Here is a 17,580-nt window from a genome sequence, read left to right on the forward strand (position 1 = left end):
GACTGATGCCTGGGATGGCAGGAATGACGTATGAGGAGAGATTGTGTCGATTGGGTTTATACTCACTGGAGTTTAGAAGATTGAGAGGGGATCTCATCGAAACCTATAAAATTCTGTCAGGCCTGGACAGACTAGATGCAGGAAGGATGTTTATGATGGCCGGGGAGTCCAGAACCAGGGGTCATAGTCTAAGGATAAGGGGTAAGCCATTTAGGGGAGAGAGGAGGGAGAGGGAGGGAGGGAGGGAGGAGAGGGGGAGGAAGGGGGAGGGAGAGGAAGGGTGAGAGGAAGGAAGGGGGAGGAGAAGAAGGGTGGGTGGGTGGGTGGGTGGGTGGGGGGGAGGATATTTTTGCTCGAGTTCTCCCACTAGCAAACGATCCAGATGTGGGTACATGGGTGGGACTTCATCCACTGCCAGCACACCCCAGACACGACAATACAAACTTATACAGAAAAGGCGGACCGGAGAGCGCTGGAGACAGAAGCAAACGGGGCTTGTGAAGTGGGAATTCCTTAAAATACCACAGGGTCTGGATTCAGTGTTCTGGCCCTTCTCCACTTCCCTTTCTCTAGGGGTTCCAGCTCTACAATATGGAGGGTGATCAGCACATACTCCGGTTTAGCATTTCATAACCCTTTATTTTGTATTCTCAGTCTTCGGGTTTGTTCATTCGCCAGCGCGGCCTTCAATCCTCATCTGTGATGGAAAATTTCAGGATGTGGGGCTTTTATATATTAAAAAAAACACAAAAATTGTCTTAGTCCACAGAAGGTAAAGGGGGTGCAGACACTCCGATAATGAGGGAATCTTCCCATCCCCAGGGTTGGAAGGCAGCTGAATCGTTACTGATCAGGCAACTCCCAGCCTTCTCCCCCATCTCTCGGCATTCCCGCCCTCAATCCTGCGGTTCTCGGGCATTCCCAGCCTCGCTCCTGCCCCCGGCATTCCCACCCTTGCCTCATCCCCTGGCGTCTCCACACACTCCATAATTCACTGCTCACACAGTCTCGCACCCAGCAAAGGGATGCTTCAACAAGACTCACTGCCTCTCAGGGAGGACCCGTTCTCTTTCCCCTCCCCTGCCCTGCAACCACCACCGTTCCCGACCATAGAGCTTAACCTTCCTGTCGCTCATCAGGAGCAGGAATAGGCCCCTGGAGCCTGCTCCGTCATTCAATAAGATCACGGCTGATCTCTGGCTCAAAGCCACTTCCCCGCCCGCTCCCCATAACCCTTCACTCCCTTATCTTGCAAAAATCTCTCTCTCTCCACCTTAAATATATTTAATGACCCAGCCTCCACAGCTCTCCGGGGCAGAGAATTCCACCGATTTACGACCCTCAGAAGAAATTCCTCCTCATCTCAGTTCTAAAAGGGCGACCCTTTATTCTGAGACTGTGCCCCCCCGAGTTCTAGATTTCCCCACGAGGGGAAACATCCTCTCTGCATCTACCTTGTCGAGCCCCCTCAGAATAAGATCCACCTCTCATTCTTCTAAACTCCAATGAGTATCGGCCCAACCTGCTCAACCTTTCCTCATAAGTCAACCCCCTCATCTCAGGAATCAACCGAGTGAATCGTCTCTGAACTGCCTCCAATGCAAGTATATTCTTCCTTCAATAAGGAGACCAAAACTGTACGCTGTACTCCAGGTGTGGTCTCATCAACGCCCTGTACAGTTGTAGCAGGACTTCCCTGCTTTTATGCTCCAACCCCCTTGCGTTGGGATCAGTTTTTTTCTCTCGATCCCTCTCCAATACGTTCATGGTGAGGTCTGGAGGATCAGGGGATCTGGCTAATGGCGAGTTCCCATTTTTACAACAGCTCACCCCACTGGACTTTAAGTGACCCCGCCCTGAAAGAGGTCCTCTTGGGGACGGGATTCCCTCTGCAGTCTGACCACACTCCTTGCACACATGAACAAGCTCTCTGGTGAGGTATCGGAGGGCAGGCGGCCATCCCACGACGCCAGCCGGAGTCGGGTGTCTGTCTGGGGAGAGGGATCATTTCTCCCACCCCGACGTATTTCAGTCACTTCATTCCGGCCGTGCATTTTTACCTCTGCCTTGTGAAAGCCAACAACACGACCCTTCAGAATGGTCCCATCCATCTTGCGATTGCCCATGATTCCTGTTTTAAAAAGAAAACCACTGTGAACAGGTTTGTGACGCACCGTGGGCCATATTTTCAGTCAGCCACCCTAAAACAAAGGGCCCTTGCATTTACAGATCTCATTATTCCCCCTCTCCCTCTGCACCCGCTGAATGCACCGGCTGTCGCACTCTCTGGTGCCTTGCCCGAGAGGCCATTCTCCACGGGGGGGGTGAGCCTCAGTAGCGAGTGTACGCAGGTTACACATTCTTATAATACTGATGCCAAATTTGCATCTATTCTTAATTTCATAAGAACATAGGAGTCGGCCATTGGGCCCTTCGAGCCTGCTCCGCCATTCAGTAAGATCATGGCTGATCTTCCCCACTTTCCTGCTCGATCCCCGTATCTTTTGATTTCTGTAGTGCCCAAAAACCCAGCGATCTCAGCCTTGAATATACTCAACGACTGAGCCTCCACAGCTCTCTGGGGTAGAGAATTTCAAAGATTCACCGCCCTCTGAGTGAAGAAATTCCTCCTCATCTCAGTCCTAAATGGCCGACCCCTTATCCTGTGAACACAAAGACTCGCATTTCTCCAGCGCCTTTCACCACCTCAGGACGTCCCAAAGCGCTTTACAGCCAATGAAGTACTTTTTGAAGTGCAGTCACTGTTGCAATGTGGGAAACGCGGCAGCCAATTTGTGCACAGCAAGCTCCCACAAACAGCAGATAATCAAATAATCTGTTTAAGTGGTGTTGGTTAAGGGATAAATATTGGCCCAGGAGCAAATAGAGCCGTGGGATCTTTTACGTCCATCTGAGAGGGCACACAGGGGCCTTGGTTTAACGTCTCATCCGAAAGATGGTACCTCCGACAGTGCAGCACTGCCCCTCCGTCAGAGCAACGCTCCCTCACCACTGCCCCTCCAACAGGGCAGCTCCCTCAGTACCGCCCCTCCGACAGTGCGGCGCTCCCTCAGTACCGCCCCTCCGACAGTGCGGCGCTCCCTCACCACTGCCCCTCCAACAGGGCAGCTCCCTCACCACTGCCCTTCCGACAGTACGGCGCTCCCTCACCACTGCCCCTCCAACAGGGCAGCTCCCTCAGTACTGCCCCTCCAACAGGGCAGCTCCCTCAGTACTGCCCCTCCAACAGGGCAGCTCCCTCAGTACCGCCCCTCCAACAGGGCAGCTCCCTCAGTACCGCCCCTCCGACAGTGCGGCACTCCCTCACCACTGCCCCTCCAACAGGGCAGCTCCCTCAGTACTGCCCTTCCGACAGTGCGGCACTCTCTCAGTACTGCCCCTCCGACAGTGCGGCGCTCCCTCAGTACTGCCCCTCCGACAGTGCGGCGCTCTCTCAGCACTGCACTGGGAGTGTCGGCCTGGATTTTTGTGCTCAAGTCTCTGGAGTGGGACTCGAACCCACGACCTTCTGAACTCGGAGACGAGGGAGAGGGTGATAGCCAGTGAGCCACCTGACCACTCAACCTATCGGTTGGCTCGCGCGACAGTATGCATGAATGATGGATGGCAGATTCCGCAAAGTCTGGACGGATAACTACACGTCCAGACTTGGTCTGGTGGTCCAACGTCAAGAGGAGGAGGGGGAGGTTCCACAAAGGTCTGGTGCAGAGAGCAACGGCGAACAGACTTGCCTTGCTCCAGGACGAAGGGCTGGACCAGAGGCGGGACGGCCCAGAACTTATCGTTGTCCAGAGATTTCACAGAGGTTGCCGGGACGCAGGCCGTGCTCCCAGAATCCACGTAGAACAGGATGAGCCGACTCTCCACCACATCAACGATCCAGCATCTGCAAAATAGAAAGAGGTACAAAGTGGGTTTTAAGTTTTAATCCTCAGATTAGAAGGGGGCAACACAGCGAGTGAGTGGTTGTGGCGATAACACTCAAACATTGTGTACGGGGGGCGGTCAGTTGTGCAGCCTCTCGCCGCCTATCACCCCCTCCTCCCTTGCTTGGGCCTCAAACCCCCCAAAGCTGTTCCGAATCTAAATTAGTGACGGCTGCCATACTCCTGGAGTCATTTTACAACAACTCCCGTCTACAGCGTAAATCTGACACCGAGCCACATTCAACAACAACAACTTGTATTTATATAGCGCCTTTAATGTAGTAAAACGTCCCCAGATACTGCACAGGAGTACTTTAAGACAAAAAATTTGACATCGATCCACATAAGGAGATATTAGGGCAGGTGACCAAAAGCTGGGTCAAAGAGGGAGGTTTTAAGGAGCGTCTTAAAGGAGGAGAGAGAGGCGGAGAGGTTTAGGGAGGGAATTCCAGAGCTCGGGGCCCAGGCGGCTGAAGGCACGGCCGCCAATGGTGGAGCGATGGAAATCGGGGGATGCTCAAGAGGCCAGAATTGGAGGAGCGCAGAGATCTGGGAGGGGATTGTGGGGCTGGAGGAGGTTACAGAGATAGGGAGGGGTGCAGGGGCTGGAGGAGGTTACAGAGATAGGGAGGGGGCGAGGAGGCCGTGGAGGATGAGAATTTTGAAATCGAGGCGCTGCTTAACCGGGAGCCAGTGTCGGTCAGCGAGCACAGGGGGTGATGGGTGAACGGGACTCGGTGCGAGTTAGGACGCGTACGGAGATATTAAGTCAAAGAGGTCGGTTTTAAGGAGCGTCTTAAAGGAGGAGAGAGAGGCGGAGAGGTTTAGGGAGGGAATTCCAGAGCTCGGGGCCCAGGCGGCTGAAGGCACGGCCGCCAATGGTGGAGCGATGGAAATCGGCGCACACACACACACTTTTGAGCAGGGGTCACCAGGAAGTGATGAATCTTTTTATTCCTCTCGCCCTTGGAGGACGAGGCCAGTTGCTGTCGTAGGCCAACCACAGCCCAGCTGAGAATAGCTAACTCAGCACAGACCTGAGGTTGATCCCGGGATCTCCGTGGTCTGGGTGTCGAGAAAGAAGTCCCTCTCCCGACAGGGGCCTGGTTGTGATACTTATTCCAGGCAGCTGATGGCACTGTGCACAACACAACACCACACACTGCCGCCACAGCGAGTGGAAGCAAGTATAACCACTGGAGCTGGGAGCGGGCAACAGGGGCTGGAGGATCTCACTCCAGGAGTTCAGCCGGACTCTGAAGCAAGTCCCAGCCTGGTGCTCCGATCTCCGCCAGCACAGCACTGGAGCCGTGACCAGTACACTCTGTACCATATGGTCTCTGGGCTGATGGACTGTTTCAGATCCCGATACCCCCTGTCCATTAAAAGAAAGACTCGCATTTCTTCACCAACTCAGGTCCCAAAGCGCTTCACAGCCAATGAAGTACTTTTTTTGAAGTGTGGTCACTGTTGTAATGTAGGAAACGCAGCAGCCAATTTGTGCACAGCAAGCTCCCACAAACAGCAATGCGTTAATGACCAGATCATCTGTTTTTAGTGACGTTGGTTGAGGGATAAATATTGGCCCCAGGACACCGGGGAGAACTCCCCCCTGCTCTTCTTCCAATAGTGGCCGTGGGATCTTCTACATCCACCTGAGGGGGCAGACGGGGCCTTGGTTTAACGTCTCATCCGAAAGACGGCACCTCTGACAGTGCGGCACTCCCTCAGTACCGCCCCTCCGACAGTGCAGCGCTCCCTCAGTACTGCCCCTCCGACAGTGCGGTGCTCCCTCAGTACCGCCCCTCCGACAGTGCGGCGCTCCCTCAGTACCGCCCCTCCGTCAGTGCGGCGCTCCCTCAGTACTGCCCCTCCCACAGTGCGGCACTCCCTCAGTACTGCTGCTCCGACAGTGCGGCGCTCCCTCAGTATCGCCCCTCCGACAGTGCGGCGCTCCCTCAGTACTGCCCCTCCGACAGTGTGGCGCTCCCTCAGTACCGCCCCTCCGACAGTGCGGTGCTCCCTCAGTACTGCCCCTCCGACAGTGCGGCGCTCCCTCAGTACCGCCCCTCCGACAGTGTGGTGCTCCCTCAGTACTGCCCCTCCGACAGTGCGGCGCTCCCTCAGTACCGCCCCTCCGACAGTGCGGTGCTCCCTCAGTACTGCCCCTCCGACAGTGTGGCGCTCCCTCAGTATCGCCCCTCCCACAGTGCGGTGCTCCCTCAGTACTGCGCTCCCTCAGTACTGCCCCTCCGACACTGCGGCGCTTCCTCAGTCAAGCGTCTGCCCCTTTTCTGCCGCCGGTCCCAAATGAAAGCGTGACAAAGGGGTGAGATACACCACACTGGTATATCTTGGGCGCCGAACTGCTTTCGCCCCAGTGCAGCAATCACGAGCAAACTTGAGTGCAGACGTTCTTCTTTCCCCGCCCCTCCTCTCCCCTCGTACATGTTCGAGGTACAGGCAGCCCGTCCTTACCTTACACAAGAGACCACTCCCGATAGTGGAACCGAGAGGATGAGTGCAGGCGGAATATTCAACTCTATGAAGCATCACAGCCCTGTCCTCAACATCTCAGCAACTCCCCAGCATTGAACCGATTCTGGAGCAGAAACCTCGTCTAGCCCTGGGGCACAGAGCCCAATTGTAATGTCCCTACCCACCCAAAAGGTGAGCTAACTCACCACATAGAAACATAGAAGATAGGAGCAGGAGGAGGCCATTCGGCCCCTCGAGCCTGCTCCGCCATTTAATGAGATCATGGCTGATCATCCAAATTCAGTACCCTGTCCCTGCTTTCTCCCCATATCCCTTGATCCCTTTAGCCTTAAGAAATATATCCAACTCCTTCTTGAATATATTTAATGAATTGGCCTCAACTGCCTTCTGTGGTAGAGAATTCCACAGGTTCACCACTCTCTGGGTGAAGAAATTCCTCCTCATCTCTGTCCTAAATGGCTTACCCCTTATCCTTAGATTGTGACCCCTGGTTCAGGACTCCCCCGCCATCAGGAACATCCTTCCTGCATCTAGTCTGTCTAGTCCTGTCAGAATTTTATAAGTTTCAATGAGATCCCCTCTCATTCTTCTAAACTCCAGCGAGTATAAGCCCAATCGACCCAATCTCTCCTCATACGTCATTCCTGCCATCCCAGGTATCAGTCTGGTGAATCTTCGCTGAACTCCCTCCATGGCAAGAACATCCTTCCTCAGATAAGGCGACCAAAACTGCACACAATACTCAAGGTGTGGTCTCACCAAGGCCCTGTACAACTGCAGCAAGACATCCTTGTTCCTGTACTCGAATCCTCTCGCTACGAAGGCCAACATACCATTTGCCTTCTTAACCACCTGCTGCACCTGCATGCTTACCTTCAGCGACTGGTGCACAAGGACACCCAGGTCTCGTTGCACTTCCCCTTCTCCCAATCTATTGCCGTTCAGATAATAACCTGCCTTCCTGTTTTTGCCACCAAAGTGAATAACCTCGCATTTATCCACATTATACTGCATCTGCCAAATCACCCAACCTGTCCAAATCATACTGGAGTTTCTCGGCATCCTCCTCACAGCACACACGCCCACCCAGCTTTGTGTCCTCAGGAATGGGCGGCCTGAAAGGGCGGTGGAAGCAGATTCAACTTTCAAAAGGGAATTGGATAAATACTTGAAAGGGAAATTTTGCAGGGGCTCTGGGGAAAGAGCAGGGGGCGGGACTAATTGGAGAGCCCGTTCAAAGTGCCGGCACAGGCACGATGGGCCGAATGGCCTCCTTCTGTGCTGTAGGTTCTACAATCGGGGGTTGAAGTAGGCAGGTCCCTGTCGGAGTGGCTCCAGCACCAACCAGGCAGGGTGTACATTCCCACAACAAGGAAGCTCACTGACCTGTTCCATTCCCCGTCCTCTCCCGGGAGCTCGGCCATGCAGCGCTGGCCCCTCTGCCCCTCTCCTTCCTTGAGGAACGGCTGTGCCTGAGTAACCACGGAGAGCGCGTTGAACAGCTGACACATCTTCACGTAGGTCTCCTGCCAGAAAGGAAATGGTTCTTAGTAAATCTTAAACTCAGCTGGCTTGGCTCTTGCTTCTCCCCCAACCCAGACTCCTGGTCAGGGAAAGAAAGACTCGTGTTTCTACAGCCTCTTTCATGACCTCAGGATGTCCCAATGCATTTTACAGCCAATTAAGTGTTTAAGTACAACCACTTTTCTAAGAGGATTCAAAGAACCTGCAAACATAGAAACACAGAAGATAGGAGCAGGAGTAGGCCATTCGGCCCCTCGAGCCTGCTCCGCCATTCAATGAGATCATGGCTGATCATCCAAATTCAGTACCCTGCCCCTGCTTTCTCCCCATACCCCTTGATCCCTTTAGCCTTAAGAAATATATCCAACTCCTTCTTGAATATATTTAATGAATTGGCCTCTATGGCCTTCTGTGGTAGAGAATTCCACAGGTTCACCACTCTCTGGGTGAAGAAATTCCTCCTCATCTCTGTCCTAAATGGCTTACCCCTTATCCTGAGTGTTTGTGGGGACAATCTCTGGGCACATGCCCTGTACCCAGCCCTCCTGCCCTGCACCCAGCACAGATATACTGGGGGGGCGGGGGGGGTACAGCATTAGTTCCACTGTAACAGTGGGTGGTACAGCTCAAACCCACTAACCCCCCCACCCCCCACCCCCCCCCCCGATCTCCACGCACCCTGGGATCAGACTGCCTGCTGTTGATATATTGCCAGTGCTGGAGCCCAGCCCGGGTTTTCCCTGTTCCCGACACCATTAACGCTGAATTTGTTTTAAGATTTCCTAAAAGTAATTTTTGAAGCGGCAAAATAAATGCACAAAATCTGACGTTGGGACGATCCTGGGCCGAGCGGTGCGGGAACCTTCGGCTCACTGACCCAGAGTGAGCTTGGTGCCACTCGAGCCCACCCAGAAAGCAGGGAAGACCTGGCTTTAGACAGGCTAAGTGAGTGGGCAAACATCTGGCAGATGGAGTATAATGTGGGAAAGTGTGAGGTTATCCACTTTGGCAGGAAAAATAAAAAAGCAAATTATTATTTAAATGGGGGAGATTACAAAATGCTACAGTTCGGAGGGACCTGGGGGTCCTTGTGCATGAAACACAAAGTTAGCCTGCAGGTACAGCAAGTAATCAAAAAGGCAAATGGACTGTTGGCCCTTATTGCAAGGGGGTTGGAGTATAAAAGTAGGGAAGTCCTGCTACAACTGTACAGGGCGTTGGTGAGACCACACCTGGAGTACTGCGTACAGTTTTAGTCTCCTTATTTAAGGAAGGATATACTTGCATTGGGGGCAGTTCAGAGACGATTCACAAGGTTAATTCCGGAGATGAAGGGGTTGTCTTATGAGGAAAGGTTGAGCAGGTTGGGCCGATACTCATTGGAATTTAGAAGAATGAGAGGCGATCTTATTGAAACATATAAGATACTCAGGGGGCTCGACAAAGTAGACGCAGAGAGGATGTTTCCCCTTGTGGGGAAATCTAGAACTCGGGGGCACAGTTCAACTGAGATGAGGAGGAATTTCTTCTCTCAGAGGGTCGTAAATCCGTGGAATTCTCTGCCCAGAGAGCCGTGGAGGCTGGGTCATTAAATACATTTAAGGTGGAGAGAGACAGATTTTTGCAAGATAAGGGAGTGAAGGGCTATTGGGAGCAGGCAGGGAAGTGGCTTTGAGCCCAAGATCAGCCATGATCTTATTCGGCCCAACTGCTCCGTGCCGGTGTTTATTCCCCACACCAGCCTCCTCCCACCCCTCTTCATCTCACCCCATCAACACCAGCCTCCTCCCACCCCTCATCTCACCCCATCAACACCAGCCTCCTCCCACCCCTCTTCATCTCACCCCATCAACACCAGCCTCCTCCCACCCCTCATCTCACCCCATCAACACCAGCCTCCTCCCACCCCTCTTCATCTCACCCCATCAACACCAGCCTCCTCCCACCCCTCATCTCACCCCATCAACACCAGCCTCCTCCCACCCCTCTTCATCTCACCCCATCAACACCAGCCTCCTCCCACCCCTCATCTCACCCCATCAACACCAGCCTCCTCCCACCCCTCTTCATCTCACCCTATCACCATATCCTTCTATTCCTTTCTCCCTCATGTACTTATCGAGCTTCCCCTCAAAAGGGGGGTTCATCCCGCATTTGAATCCGAAACCTGTCGTATTCCAATCAGTGAAACTCCCCTTGGTCAAGACACCGGGGAGAACTCCCCTCTGCTCTTCTTCGAAATAGTGCCCGCGGGATCTTTTACACCCAACGGACGAGGGCCGACGGGGCCTCGGTTTAACGTCTCATCCGAAAGACGGCTCCCTGAATTGTCCCATTCCCCTGCCCTTTACTCAAATTTCAAAAAAATATTTAATTTCCTTCAGAAAAACTTGAATTAATAGCGTGCCGCATCACATTTCTCGAATAGCTTTGCATGGAAACAATTTCTGTGACTTGTTGGGTCGGCAAAGGTGGCAGCCATTTTGTGCGCACAGCAAGATCCCACACACAGATGACCGAGCCGTTTCTCCGCTTTCGGTTGAGGGAGGAATGCTGGCCAGGGCGCCGGGAGAGCTTTTGGCTCCGATCGTGCAGTGTGGAATCTTTCTGCATCCACCTGAAGAGGTACACTGGAACAGGAGGAGGCCATTCGGCCCCTCGAGCCTGCTCCGCCATTCAACGAGATTCGTGGCTGATCTGTACCCGAGCTCCATCCACCCGCCTTGGTTCCGTATCCCTTAATACCCTTGTTATAAATCTCATCATCATAAAGAAACTACAGGAAACTTTTTTTTATCCGGCACCGACGGGACCGACGTGGTGCCGGTTCATCAAAAATTCCGGATAACCGAACGCTATAGTAAAAGATACGGAGCTCAGAGCTCCGTATAAAGCAACAAACCCTGTTGCTTAGCAACAGGTTCAGAACAATGGCCACAAGTTCCAAGCGTCTCTGTAGCTTAGCAACAGCTGCAGCCACACCCTTGCACAGCAACAGATCGAGGAAGGCAAGTAATAAAACTTACCTGAACCTACTCCTGAATTTTGCCGGTTAACCGAGATTTCCAGTTATTTAGGTGCCGGTAAATCGAAAGTTTCCTGTACTCATGAAATAACACTGGACGGCCAGCTGGTGGCGCCGTCCAAGGAGTATAAATACTCAGGCGTGGGCCCACCTTGCCCAGGGACATTTTGTAAGACAGGAACTAGTGAAGTACAACTAGACCTCCATGTTCTGAAACAAGTTGATTAAAGCCTTGCTTTATACTCAAACCAAGTGAGTTTTATTACGTCAACCCTCACCCAACAAAACTCTTATCAATCTCCACTTTGAAATTTTAAACACCTCTATCAAATCTCCTCTTAGCCTTTTCTCTGCTTCCCCAGCCTCAACAGCCTTTTTGGTAGAGCAAGTTCCAGATTTCCACTGCCCTTTGTGTGAAGAAGTGCTTCCTGACATCACCCCTGAACGGCCTGGCTCTAATTTTAAGGCGACCCCCCCTTGTTCTGGACACCCCCCACCAGAGGAAATAGTTTATCTCTCTCTCTACCCGATCAACTCCTTTAATCATCTTCAACACCTCGATTAGATCACCCCTTAATCTTCTAAACTCGAGGGAATACAAGCCCAGTCTGTGCAACCTGTCTTCGTAATTTAACCCTTGTAGCCCCGGTATCACTCTGGTGAATCTGGGCTGCAGGCAGTGCAACAGTTCAAACTCTCATCTAAAAGACGGCGCCTCAGACAATGCAGTACTGTGAACAGAGTGTCAGTTTTAGAGCATTCTTCAAATGGTTCCACAAAAATGAAACGAGCCGTTCAAACGCCCAAACGGTCGGCCCCCTTACCGGAGTCAAGTTCATGGCCCAGAAGTAAGGCGCGTGAGGGAACGTGTCCATGATCATCAGTCCGACCTCCCCGTGCACCTTCCTGCTCTCAACCATCCACCAGACGTCCTTGAAACAGCTGGTCAGCATCCGCATCAACATCAAACTCCTGGAGAGAACGAACTCACAGAGAATTACACAGAATGTACAGCGCACAAACAGGCCATTCGGCCCAACCAGTCCATGCTGGTGTTTCTGCTCCACACCAGCCTCCTCCCACCCCTCTTCATCTCACTCCATCAGCATATCCTTCTATTCCTTTCTCCCTCGTGTGTTTATCCAGCCTCCCCTTAAATGCATCTATACTATTCGCCTCAACCACTCCCTGTGGGAGCGAGTTCCACATTCTCACCACTCTCTGGGTAAAGAAGTTTCTCCTGACTTATAGAATCACAGAATGGTGCCGCACAGAAGGAGACCATTCGGCCCATCGAGTCTGCGCCGGCACTTGCGAAGACCAATCCCGTTAGTCCCACTCCCCCGGCTCTTTCCCCAAATCCCTGCAATTTTTTTCTCCTTCAAGTATTTATCCAATTCCCTTTTGAAGGCTACTATTGAATCTGTATCCACCGCCCCATCAGGTAGTTTTTCCTCATGTCGCCTCTGGTTCTTTTGCCAATCACCTTAAATCTGTGCCCTCTGGTTACCGACCCTTCAGCCATTGGAAACAGTTTCTCTTTATTTACTCTGTCTAAACCCTTCATGATTTGGAACACCTCGATCAAATCTCCTCTTAACCTTCTCTGCTCCAAAGGAGAACAACCCCAACTTCTCCCGTCGATTCACTTTTCCAATATTCCCTATTGGATTTATTAGTGACGATCTTCTATTGACGGCCCCTAGTCCTGGTCTCCCCCACAAGTGGAAACATCTTCTCTACGTCTACCCTATCGAACCCTTTCATAATCTTAAAGACCTCGATCAGGTCACCCCCTCAGCCTTCTCTTTTAGTTTATATAGCACCTTTCACATTTCCCAAGGCGTCCCACAGCATTTCACTGCCAACGGGTTACTTTCAAGATGTAGACACTAAGAAAACTACTAGGCACTTGGTCTAAGCGTTAAACAACGCTTTAATCAACTGTTTTACAACATGGAGGTCTAGTTGTGTCCTTCACTAGTTCCTGTTAAGAATGTCCTGCGCAAGCTGGGCCCGTGCCCGAGTATTTATACTCTCCCTGGCCAGCGCCGCCCGTAGGCCGCTCAGCATTATTTCATAAGTCTTTCTTTCATGAATGACTGATTCATGTCAGACACTCTTCTGCACACAAACGCAGCAGCCAATTTGCACACAGCAAGGTCCCACCAAAAAGGAGGGGGGGGGGGGGAAAAAGCCAGATAATTGGCGGTGCAGGTTGAAGGATCAATGCTGGCAAGGACACCGGGGAGAACTCCCCTGCTCTTCTTCCAATAGTGGCCGTGGGATCTTTATACATCGAGTGGAGCAGGCAGACGGAGCCTCACCTCTTGGGGAGTGCGGCAGTCCCTCAATCGCAGCCCAGATTGTGTTTGAACCCGCAACCTTCGGACTCAAGAGGCAAGGGCGCTACCCGCTGAGCCAGGCCGACGGATTAAAAAGGCTGCCTTAAATTTAGTAGGAACCCAAGAACCTACCACTGCACCAGCTAACTCTGGCTCGAGGGTCAGTAACCAGAGGACACAGATTGAAGATCAGTGGCAAAGCAACCAGATTTTACTTTTTAACGCAGCGAGTTGTTGTGATCTGGAATGCGCTGCCTGAAAGGGCGGTGGAAGCAGATTCAATAGTAACTTTCAAAAGGGAATTGGATAAATACTTGAAAAGGAAAAATTTGCAGGGCTTTGGGGAAAGAGCAGGGGGGAGTGGGACTAATTGGAGAGCTCTTTCAAAGAGCCGGCACAGGCACGATGGGCCGAATAGCCGCCTTCTGCGCTGTGTAATTCCATTAACTCGGCACAAATCATGGATCAAACCCAGGATCGTCTGGTCTGTGTGTGGCTCTGTTGCTGGAGCCATTGAGAGTAGCTGCCTTTGACCCGGTATTTTTTACTGGTATTTTTAACCGCCCTGTAACAGTGGGGAAAGCAAGTGGTCACCCGTACCTCATCTCCAGAGGGACTGCGTAGGTGGTCTGGCTTCCATCTTTAACTGGCCGAGAGACAGACAAGGTTTCTGAGGGAGAGGAAGAAAAGGAGGGACGTAACACTCCACAAAGAGAGATGGAAGAGACCCACCTTACAAACCTTCCCCGTTCTCGTCTCCATCCCCATGCAGAGTTTGATCGAGCAGCGAGCCAGCGTTCTTGTGTCCAATAGTATGGCGGGTGTTCCATGCAGGGAGGTGTGTGGTGTGTGTGGTGTGTGGTGTGTGGTGTGTGGTGTGTGGTGTGTGGTGTGTGGTGTGTGGTGTGTGGTGTGTGGTGTGTGGTGTGTGGTGTGTGTGTGGTGTGTGGTGTGTGGTGTGTGGTGTGTGGTGTGGGGTGTGGGGTGTGTGGTGTGTGGTGTGTGTGTGGTGTGTGGTGTGTGGTGTGTGTGTGGTGTGTGGGTGTGTGGTGTGGTGTGTGGTGTGTGGTGTGGTGTGTGGTGTGTGGTGTGGTGTGTGGTGTGTGGTGTGGTGTGTGGTGTGGTGTGTGGTGTGTGGTGTGTGGTGTGTGGTGTGGGTGTGTGGTGTGTGGTGTGGTGTGTGGTGTGTGTGTGTGGTGTGTGGTGTGTGGTGTGTGTGGTGTGGTGGTGTGGTGTGTGGTGTGTGGTGTGTGGTGTGTGTGGTGTGTGGTGTGTGGTGTGTGGTGTGTGTGGTGTGTGTGGTGTGTGGTGTGTGGTGTGTGGTGTGGTGTGTGGGGTGTGTGGTGTGTGGGGTGTGTGGTGTGTGGTGTGTGGTGTGTGGTGTGTGGTGTGTGGTGTGGTGTGTGGTGTGTGGTGTGTGGGGTGTGTGGTGTGTGGTGTGTGGTGTGGGGTGTGTGGGGTGTGTGGGGTGTGTGGGGTGTGTGGTGTGTGGGGTGTGTGGTGTGTGTGGTGTGTGGTGTGTGGTGTGTGGTGTGTGGTGTGTGTGGTGTGTGGTGTGTGGTGTGTGGTGTGTGGTGTGCGGTGTGCGGTGTGGGTGTGCGGTGTGCGGTGTGTGGTGTGCGGTGTGCGGTGTGCGGTGTGGGGTGTGCGGTGTGCGGTGTGCGGTGTGCGGTGTGTGGTGTGCGGTGTGGGGTGTGCGTGTGGTGTGGTGTGTGGTGTGCGGTGTGTGTGGTGTGGGGTGTGTGTGTGTGTGTGGGGTGTGGGGTGTGGGGTGTGTGTGGTGTGTGGTGTGTGGGGTGTGTGGTGTGTGGTGTGTGGTGTGTGGTGTGTGGTGTGTGTGGTGTGTGGTGTGTGGTGTGTGGGGTGTGTGGTGTGTGGTGTGTGTGGTGTGTGGTGTGTGTGGTGTGGTGTGTGGTGTGTGGTGTGTGGTGTGTGGTGTGGTGTGTGGTGTGTGGTGTGGTGTGTGGTGTGTGGTGTGTGGTGTGTGGTGTGTGGTGTGTGTGGTGTGCGGTGTGCGGTGTGCGGTGTGCGGTGTGCGTGTGTGCGGGTGTGGGGTGTGCGGTGTGCGGTGTGCGGTGTGCGGTGTGGGGTGTGCGTGTGGTGTGGTGTGTGGTGTGCGGTGTGTGGTGTGCGGTGTGGGGTGTGTGGTGTGTGTGTGGTGTGTGGTGTGTGGTGCGGTGTGTGTGGTGTGTGGTGTGTGGTGCGGTGTGTGTGGTGTGGGGTGTGTGGTGTGTGGTGCGTGGTGTGTGGTGCGGTGTGTGTGGTGTGGGGTGTGTGGTGTGTGGTGTGTGTGGTGTGGTGTGTGTGGTGTGCGGTGTGGGGTGTGCGGTGTGCGGTGTGTGCGGTGTGCGGTGTGTGCGGTGTGCGGTGTGTGCGGTGTGGGGTGTGTGGTGTGTGGTGTGTGGTGTGTGGTGTGTGGTGTGCGGTGTGTGTGGTGTGTGTGTGTGTGGTGTGTGGTGTGCGGTGTGGGTGGTGTGTGTGGTGTGTGTGGTGTGTGTGGTGTGTGGTGTGTGGTGTGTGGGGTGTGTGGTGTGTGGTGTGTGTGGTGTGTGGTGTGTGGTGTGTGGTGTGTGTGGTGTGTGGTGTGTGGTGTGTGGGTGTGTGGTGTGTGGTGTGTGGGGTGTGGGGTGTGGGGTGTGCGGTGTGCGTGGTGCGCGTGGTGCGCGTGGTGCGCGTGGTGCGTGGTGTGTGGTGTGTGGGGTGTGGGGTGTGCGGTGTGCGGTGTGCGTGTGCGTGGTGCGTGGTGCGTGGTGCGTGTGCGGTGTGCGGTGTGCGGTGTGCGGTGTGCGGTGTGGTGTGCGGTGTGCGGTGTGCGGTGTGCGCGGTGTGCGGTGTGCGGTGTGCGGTGTGCGGTGTGCGGTGTGTGTGGTGTGTGTGGTGTGGTGTGTGTTGTGTGGTGTGCGGTGTGCGGTGTGCGGTGGTGTGTGGTGTGTGGTGTGTGGTGTGCGGTGTGCGGTGTGCGGTGGTGTGTGTGGTGTGTGGTGTGTGGTGTGTGGTGTGGTGTGCGGTGTGCGGTGTGCGGTGTGTGTGTGGTGTGTGGTGTGTGGTGTGCGGTGTGTGTGGTGTGCGGTGTGTGTGTGGTGTGCGGTGTGCGGTGTGCGGTGTGCGGTGTGTGTGGTGTGTGGTGTGTGGTGTGTGTGGTGTGTGGTGTGCGGTGTGCGGTGTGTGTGGTGTGTGTGGTGTGGTGTGTGTGGTGTGTGGTGTGTGGTGTGTGGTGTGTGGTGTGTGGTGTGTGTGGTGTGTGGTGTGTGGTGTGCGGTGTGCGGTGTGCGGTGTGCGGTGTGTGTGGTGTGTGTGGTGTGGTGTGTGTGGTGTGTGGTGTGTGGTGTGTGGTGTGTGGTGTGCGGTGTGCGGTGTGCGGTGTGCGGTGTGCGGTGGTGTGTGGTGTGTGGTGTGTGGTGTGCGGTGTGCGGTGTGCGGTGGTGTGTGTGGTGTGTGGTGTGTGGTGTGTGGTGTGCGGTGTGCGGTGTGTGTGTGGTGTGTGGTGTGTGGTGTGCGGTGTGTGTGGTGTGCGGTGTGTGTGTGGTGTGCGGTGTGCGGTGTGCGGTGTGCGGTGTGTGTGTGGTGTGCGGTGTGTGTGGTGTGTGGTGTGTGGTGTGTGTGGTGTGTGGTGTGCGGTGTGCGGTGTGTGTGGTGTGTGTGGTGTGTGTGGTGTGGTGTGTGTGGTGTGTGGTGTGTGGTGTGCGGTGTGCGGTGTGCGGTGTGCGGTGGTGTGTGTGGTGTGTGGTGTGTGGTGTGTGGTGTGCGGTGTGCGGTGTGCGGTGTGCGGTGGTGTGTGGTGTGTGGTGTGTGGTGTGTGGTGTGCGGTGTGCGGTGTGCGGTGTGCGGTGGTGTGTGGTGTGTGGTGTGTGGTGTGTGGTGTGCGGTGTGCGGTGTGCGGTGTGCGGTGGTGTGTGGTGTGTGGTGTGTGGTGTGTGGTGTGTGGTGCGTGGTGCGTGGTGCGTGGTGCGTGGTGCGTGGTGCGTGTGCGGTGTGCGGTGTGCGGTGTGTGTGCGGTGTGCGGTGTGCGGTGTGCGGTGTGCGGTGTGTGGTGTGTGGTGTGTGTGGTGTGTGGTGTGTGGTGTGTGGTGTGTGTGGTGTGTGGTGTGTGGTGTGTGTGGTGTGTGGTGTGTGGGGTGTGGTGTGCGGTGTGTGCGGTGTGTGGTGTGTGTGCGGTGTGCGGTGTGCGGTGTGCGGTGTGTGTGTGGTGTGTGTGGTGTGTGGTGTGTGGTGTGTGTGGTGTGTGGTGTGCGGTGTGCGG

General features: G+C 54.3%; 1 protein-coding gene across 11 annotated transcripts in view; it reads right to left on the reverse strand.

The window, feature by feature from the left end:
• Positions 1 to 17,580, reverse strand: part of LOC147086415 (tudor domain-containing protein 10-like) — a 48,232-nt gene that overhangs the window by 5,950 nt on the left and 24,702 nt on the right. For 10 of the 11 annotated variants that reach the window (XM_085978510.1, XM_085978509.1, XM_085978505.1 and 7 more), the window contains 5 exons: positions 13,941 to 14,010; positions 11,820 to 11,967; positions 7,833 to 7,972; positions 3,753 to 3,907; positions 2,061 to 2,131 (listed from right to left, as the gene is read on the reverse strand). In XM_085978510.1, the coding sequence (XP_085834636.1) occupies positions 2,061 to 2,131; positions 3,753 to 3,907; positions 7,833 to 7,972; positions 11,820 to 11,967; positions 13,941 to 14,010 (584 nt within the window). Of the gene's footprint in view, positions 1 to 618; positions 726 to 2,060; positions 2,132 to 3,752; positions 3,908 to 7,832; positions 7,973 to 11,819; positions 11,968 to 13,940; positions 14,011 to 17,580 lie in introns of those variants that run through there. The other variant, XM_085978514.1, reaches the window with a different exon arrangement.

The sequence above is a fragment of the Somniosus microcephalus genome, unplaced genomic scaffold, assembly GCF_052327205.1.
Source record: "Somniosus microcephalus isolate GS21.2 unplaced genomic scaffold, FLI_Smic_1.0 unresolved_chr7, whole genome shotgun sequence".
NCBI lineage: Eukaryota > Metazoa > Chordata > Chondrichthyes > Squaliformes > Somniosidae > Somniosus > Somniosus microcephalus.